At 44.0% G+C, this 7,275-nt stretch overlaps 1 protein-coding gene and 1 pseudogene across 1 annotated transcript; one reads left to right on the top strand and one right to left on the bottom strand.

Moving 5' to 3' along the window:
- Window positions 1-269: 269 nt before the first annotated feature.
- On the top strand, window positions 270-2,957 carry LOC136470059 (uncharacterized). Its single transcript, XM_066468030.1, has 3 exons — window positions 270-1,105; window positions 1,140-1,915; window positions 2,608-2,957. The coding sequence occupies exons 1-3, from the start codon at window positions 695-697 to the stop codon at window positions 2,624-2,626; spliced, it is 1,206 nt and encodes a 401-aa protein (XP_066324127.1). The 5' UTR covers window positions 270-694; the 3' UTR covers window positions 2,627-2,957.
- Window positions 2,958-3,690: 733 nt separating this feature from the next.
- Window positions 3,691-5,565, bottom strand: LOC136470057 (uncharacterized; annotated as a pseudogene).
- Window positions 5,566-7,275: the final 1,710 nt, after the last annotated feature.

Here is a 7,275-nt window from a genome sequence, read left to right as displayed (position 1 = left end):
GTTATGAATTTTTAGAGATTAAAATGGATTTTTATTATTAAAAAAAACAGGAAACAACCTTTGAAACTAGCTACGAATCAAATTTATCTAGTTTTGACAGTTAGAGGGTGTCTAATACTCGGTTCATAGGTTAGGCTTGAAAATAGAACTTCTGTATAAGTTGAAGGTTGAAAAAATAACTTTATTCTAGAAATAATTTTTTTTTTGAGAAACCTCTAAAAATAAAGATATATACCATTCTGACCGGACCCGGCCTTCGTTCCGAGCGAGGCAAAGGCCCAAGCGTAACTAGGGAAGGCCCATCTCCTGGTGTACCCTGCAGCAGTTCACATCGCCATCGCAGGTGAATGACAAGAGCACCCGGTTTTCTGATTTTCTCCGTCTCGGCGTTTCGCATTCTTTCTTTCTGTCGAATGTCGATCGACAGTTTGGCCTTCTCCCAAGGCTAGCCGCCGCCGCGGCCCCGACAACCACTGCCGACGCTCCGACAGCACCTCCTGCCCGTCCCCTCTCCTCTCCTCTCCAATCACTCCATCCCCACCCGCGATAGCCGAATGGAGGATCTCAACCCCTCCAAGCCGTTGATTTCATCATCGCCCTAAACAAAATCGGGACTAGGATCAAGAGAAGAGAAGCTGATCTTCCATGGACCTCCCTTACCACTTGATGCGTGCCTCCTTCTCTTCGCCCATCCATGCTCCAGGCCAGGATCCTGGCAGTTGGGCCCTCCTCGACAACCAAGCCTACTTCTCCGACCACGAGAACGCCACCACAGGTCGAATGCCGGACGAGGGAAGACGGCCAGCTTATCAAGGTGACCTTCTGCCTGGCGAAGACTCCGCTATTGTCACATTTCTGCATCCACTGCCCTGGCATGGGTCCGGAGAAGTTCGGCACGGAGCCCAGCATCTTCGCCACCGAGGAGCGCTTCGCCCTCCTCCCGTCCTCCGGGTCCCCATCTTCTGTCCATCCCGCCAGATGTTTCAGGAACACAGTGATTACTTCATCTACCAGGCCAGCAGCCTCTGCCGCCCCTCCCAGAAGCCACCGCTGCTTCTCTTGCTCCCCAATCCTCACCCTTTGGAATTCGCTGACGACGCGATTGGCATCCTGACCCACCACACCCACAAAGGAGTTACATTTGTCCTCGCCGCACTACAGCCCCAAAGCGAAATTGGTGCCTCTACAAGCTCCACCTGTTCAGTGGCGAGGCGGACAATTGGACCTCAAGGGTCGTGTCATGCGATCCGCCGCTGCCACAGCGCTACTCATTTTGGTGTATAGACAAGGTGATCACCATTGATACAAAAAGGGGTTTGATGGGCTGGGTGGACCTCTGGCGTGGTATCTTGATCTGTGATGTGCTCAGCAAGAACCCTGTGCTTCAGTATGTTCCGTTGCCAACACCAGTGGTCTGCCATGTACCAGGCATGGGTTCTCCGGATATTGTCAGAGACATGGTTGCTGTAAGAGGCACTGTTAGGTACTTTGAGATGAAACCGAAGGTCATTGTGGAGACCAGGCGCATTCAAGGTTGGATTGCCACCACATGGAGCACCTGGATAGAACACTCATGGAAGTGGCATGAGGAGTGCATCTTGGATGTTTTTGATGTCGTCATAGACAGAAACAATCACATTGAATTGCTAGCTAGTCCAAAGGGCAATGACAACACGAAGCCAATCTTGAGTCTGCGCGTGGCGTCGCCTGCTTTGAGTTTGGAGGATGATTATTTGGTTTACTTTATGGCCAAGATTGACTCCAGTGATGACAATGCTTGGATTATTTCTGTTGATATGAAGAACCAGTCGCTACAAGGGGTGGCTGAGTTTAGTGCTGAGAGAACAATGGGTGTACAATGCAACTACCTTCGAAGTACAATCTCCAAGTTTATGTACTTAAAGCAGTCCACAAGGTAACTGTATTATATTTCTTACTTAGAAAAAAATATTGGATGGGAACTTGTTTAATGGTCAGTGGTGTCTGCCAGCGTGTTCTGTTTATTTATGTCATATGTACGTACACAAGTCTACTATATGTAGCACCGGAACTTGTGCTGCACTTACCAACCTGTTCATCATGTTAAGCTGCAAATGGATAATAGTATATATACAATGGTATTATTGTTTCTAGAGTTCTAGATAAGGACATAGTGAATGTGAGTTTTAGCTGACAATTTACTGAAAATCTTTGTGCTCTGATAAATGTATTGCATATATACTAGCATTTTCACTTCATCGCTAATTCAAGTCAGTCTGATCTCAATTCTGCTACTAAAAAATCATTTGTGATGTTTTGCTTTATATGTTTTTCTTTTACTTTTGTCAAAGGTAGGCCTGAAAAGACTATTGAGTATTGATTTGGCAAAGAGATGACAAACCAGTTGTTCTTCCACTTCCTGCTTACTCATATGGCTAGATTTGTGCTCTAGAACCCTTACTCTCACTCGTTTCAGAGAGATTTATTTGGCGCAACTTTGGTTTCATATTGTAATTGCAAGAATACCTCGAACCATGTGATTATTCAAGACCTTTTATCATCCGATTTATATATACCTTATCTGGAACAACTTATTTACTAAATATGTGGTCTATTTTGTTGGCACAGACAGAGAAGGCGCTGCTGAAATGGGTGGGGTGGATGAAATTTCACGAGCAGCCACGCAAGGTGCCACAAAAGACAATGGGAATTGATTCTAATGCAACAAGTGGTAAGAATAAGGATGAGGCCTGAAGACAGAGATCCAATGGGAGCTTAATAGGGTGTTTGGCTTGAAGAATCAAACAATTCTAGATAAGATGGTGCATCATGAGTCAATTCCTTAAATTTAGTGGGATGACTCTATTAGTCGTAATACTAATTATTAGCTTGTGAGAAATGATGTGACGATGCATCAACCTATTCTATTCCACAAACCATGTTTTAATAAATAACGGGCTAAGACATTTAGTGACGGTATTGACACCCAAAAATGTGCCAACGTGGAAATTGGGCTATACTATCAAGAGTCTAACATTAAAAAGGTGTTGGAAAATATTTGGCACGACAAACAACAAAGAAACAAGCAAAGAAGAGATGAGATGGTGCCTGCCTGACAAAGCCGGCTAAGCCGGTTCTTTTGCCCAGAGTTGGCTAAGCCGACTTCCATGTTGGCTGATTGCCCCTGTTTTCGGTCCGGCCATAGCGTCTGAGCCCGTGAAAATCGGCTTAGCTGGGTCCAAAATCGGTTTAGCGGGGTTTTCTGCTGTGTACGAGCCGACTTGGTTTTCAAATCGGTTTTAGATCTATTTTTGACGTGGGAGACTTGGAGGACTTGTTTCCTACTAGGATAAGAACAGACCCTTCTATATATATAAGAGGATCACGATCGATTGAGTATCCCAACTTTCAATTGTCAAAAACACAACACGGGGTGGAATGGGGGCGGCGACCAAGCTGGAGAGGGGTGGGTGCAGCGACGAAGCCAGAAAAAAATTTAGGTCGGGCTAAACGAAAGTCTATGGCAACTTAACTCTACTATCTATGACCCCTCACAATAGACAAATATATAATAGCTTAATCAATCTTATATTGAAAATGTCGACTAACGACGAAATTCACAAAATACAACATGAAAAAAAGGATACCGTTCATACATATCAAAAGGCCCAATTGCCAAACTAAGAAACAGAGCGTGACGTTGCCCCCACATTATTCCTCCGAAGTAGCAACCTACACAAATAGACAGAATTGATTAGTCAAACATATCTGGACCTCCAAATTATGAATTTAGAAGAGAATAGAGCGTACCACTACTTTTTTAGGCAATAACATACGACGCTTTTTCATCTCTTGAAACCGTTTTTTGATCTTTTCATTATCAATCTTTCTAAATATCTCCTTCTCAGTATAGCATATCATCAAGTCATTGAGCCATTCATCACCCATTTTATTACGCAAATCTGTCTTTATAATGTTCAAGGCTGAAAATATCCTCTCAACTGAAGCTGTTGCCACCGGTAGTATCAAGATTAGCTCAATGAGACGATAAACCAATTTATAAGATGTGTGCATGTTAGTCTTGACCATAATTTCAGCAACTTTTCCAAGCTCAGTGCATCCAAGAAAGTCCGGAGTTCTTCTAGCATGGTTGACAAACTATGTAAGATTATTTGGCAAAACAGCAAGTTCACCAATATCAAAATCCTTGGCATAAATTTCAGCAAGCCTCACAAGTTTGTTCACATCAAAATTAGAGAAGGAGTTCCTTGGGTTAAAAGCAGCCATACATACTAATAACTCTGAACTAACTTCATTAAACCGGTGATTCATCTCAGTCAAGATGGCATCAATGGCGACTAGAAAAAGCTCAACATGATAGTAATGCATGTTTGTTACCTTTTGCTTTCTTCTTCTAGGTGTCCCTCTAACATTTATTTCCTTATCCATATCTGGCACTTCAATCTCATTCTTCTCATAGAATGTTATCACTTTTTTGAGTAATGGCTCCCATCCATTTTCCCTCATATCCTGCAAGCTATCTTTCATATCTGTGATCAAATGCATTGCTTCAACTATGTCTTGATCCTTCCTTTGCAAAGCTTGTGACAAAATATCTGTCATGCTCAACAAATGTATCATCAAATGCAGGATGAACACAAAATGAAAGCTCTCCATTTTCTCAATTAAACCTAAAGCTCCACCGTTATTTCTTGGTATAACAGAATCTTCACTATCTCAAGCACATCTATGATAGCCTCCCACATCACCAAAATGCGAAGCAAAGTTTTAAGATGTGAACCCCATCTAGTATCTCCAGGCCTAGCTAGGCTACTTTCTTGATTTAAACCTCTTCCAGTCATAGTCTCACCCTTCTCAATCTTTTCTAGCAACACATCATGATGCTTTGCAAGCAAGACATCTTTCTCATACAAGATGCACCCACATTGGTGACTATTAAAGGAACATAGTTAAAGAAATCTGCAATGTCTGCACTAGAAGTTGAAATAGCAACAACCACTAGTTGCAATTGATGTGCAAAACAATGCACATAGAAAGCATAAGGATTTTCATCACGAATCAATTTATGCACCCCATTAAATTCACCTCTCATATTAGAAGCTCCATCATACCCTTGCCCACGAAGCATGGAGATAGACAAATTGTGACTTGAAAGCATACCGACCAAAGCTTCTTTCAATGCGATAGCTGTACAACTCTGAACATGCTGAAGTCCAAGAAATCTCTCCACCACTTGCCCTTTATCATTCACAAACCTACATTTGTTTATGTGTTAGTATAATTGTAGAAATAATTGTAATAAAATATGTGCACAAAATTGCAATTATGGAGTACTAACCTTAGAATTACTGTCATTTGCTCTTTTATTGATACATCCCGGGACTCATCAATAAGCACTGAGAATTTTCTACCTTGAATCTCTTCCATACTAACAGCTGTGACTTCCTCTGCACAAGCTTTTGCAAGATCCTTTTGTATATCAGGAGATATCATCTGGCAATTTTTAGAACCTTTTTCATATGCATCATTGACTATATCTACCTTATCTTTATACCAATCAACCATCTCTCTAAACATACCCTTGTTGAGGGAAGTAGAACTCTCATCATCTCCACGAAAAGGTTGCCCTTGATATATGAGAAATCTTGCAACATCTAAAGATGATGTCAGACGAATCTCATATCATTTTTCTTCCTCCGTGCTTACCTCAACTATTCTTTGACCCACACTTGTCCTTTGGTTCATAAAATCATCACACTTCAGTCTAGCCTCCGTATGAGCCTTGGAAGCACTGTGCTTATGAAAAGTATCCTTAGCATTCTTCCAATTCGTATAACCTTGATGTGCAAAGACAGAACTCCCAAATTTTTCAGCCTTTCCCGAATTAAAGAAAAGATAGCAATATAAGCAATAAGCAGCATCCTTGGACTCACTATACTCTAGCCAATCAAATTCATCAAACCAAGTCTTTTGAAATGATCTCCATTGACCAAACATACATGTAGAAGGAAATGTAAATTCATGAGGTTGGGTTCGACCACTCAAAGCATATGCTCTCTTTAATTGGTCTCTAATTGCTGGTTCATAACAATCAATTGGTTTGCGTTGTCCAGGGTCAGCAATTAGGTTTGAATGACTAAATTCTTCCCTTGGTTTCTTTGGTTGATTTGTGCTCTCATTAGTATGTGGAGTTGAGCTGTTGCCACTTGAACCAGCCTGACTTGAACTTGAATAATAATTTATCAAAGTTCTTTTCGACATGTTGATGACTGAAGATCTAAAAATCGAAATGTACCATAAATAAAAAAAATAATCACGCATCATGGACTGTTGTACTTGTACTCAAGCTATTTTACAGTTAAAAAATCACCTTCCTGCTTCCTGTCACGATGTCGCCTGCTGCCCTGCCCCAAGAGCTTCGCAGCGCTGCGTGCTGTGGCCGCCGGCGCCCGCTCGCCCGCCCACCTCATGTCCTCGCTTGGCCCCCGCCGGCCGCCGCCCAGGAGCCGCGCCGCTGCGACGGCGAGCGCAGCGCCGTGGCTGACGGCGCCCGCCCGGCTGGCTGCCATGTAGAGCCGTGGGCCATGGCCGCATTGCCCGCATCCAGCGACCTGCGCGAGCAGGAAGCCACCGCCGGCCGCCGCCGGATGGGGAAGGTCGGGGCGAGCCTAGGGGCGAGGGCCGAGGGGCGAGGCGTCGGGGGAAGTCTGGAAGCCGGGATGCGGGATGGGGATTGGGGAGTGTCGGTCGACGGAAGGAAGACGATGCGGCTGCTGCCTGCTTGGGTTACGGTGGATGTGTTGCTGTTGATAGGGTTTGTTTCCACTTAGGCTTGGGCCTGACTTGGGCTGATGTGCGTGCTGTCTAATTGGCTTATTGGCCCAATAAGTAAAAGAGTTTTAGCCCTTCCTAATCTATGTAATTATAGATAAAAAAATTAAGGGAGGGCTAAGGGGGGCTTCACGTACCTGGAATCGGTAGCCTGGGCTGGAGCCCGGCTTGACCGGCCGGTAGCTCCGTCGCTGGGTGGGTGTAGAGAAGATGGTGGATCGAGAGCAGCGGGGTGGGTGGATCGGGAGAGGGAGGGCATATAGGAGTGAAAAAGGGGTGGGCCGATCAGAAATGGAGGGGAGAGTGAGAGGTAGGGCTAGATACATATGTGGGCTAGTTGGGTTTAAGTGCACTCTGCCTTCGATTTCATAGTCTAGGCTCACCCTGTTCATGCTTATCAGTCATAATACAATGTTTTTCTCTCACAACAAAACAGCATCAGCC

The sequence above is a fragment of the Miscanthus floridulus genome, chromosome 8, assembly GCF_019320115.1.
Source record: "Miscanthus floridulus cultivar M001 chromosome 8, ASM1932011v1, whole genome shotgun sequence".
In the NCBI taxonomy this organism is placed as follows: domain Eukaryota; kingdom Viridiplantae; phylum Streptophyta; class Magnoliopsida; order Poales; family Poaceae; genus Miscanthus; species Miscanthus floridulus.
Note: the sequence above shows the minus strand (reverse complement) of the source record. Positions and strands in the feature narration are given on the sequence as shown.

What these genes read in the sequence shown, in the direction of transcription:
- LOC136470059 (XM_066468030.1), top strand. Translation starts at nt 695, where the DNA reads ATGCTCCAGGCCAGGATCCTGGCAGTTGGGCCCTCCTCGACAACCAAG. An exon ending in ATTCGCTGACGACGCGATTG is followed by an intron (nt 1,106 to 1,139) that starts GCATCCTGACCC and finishes CAAAGGAGTTAC; the next exon opens with ATTTGTCCTCGCCGCACTAC.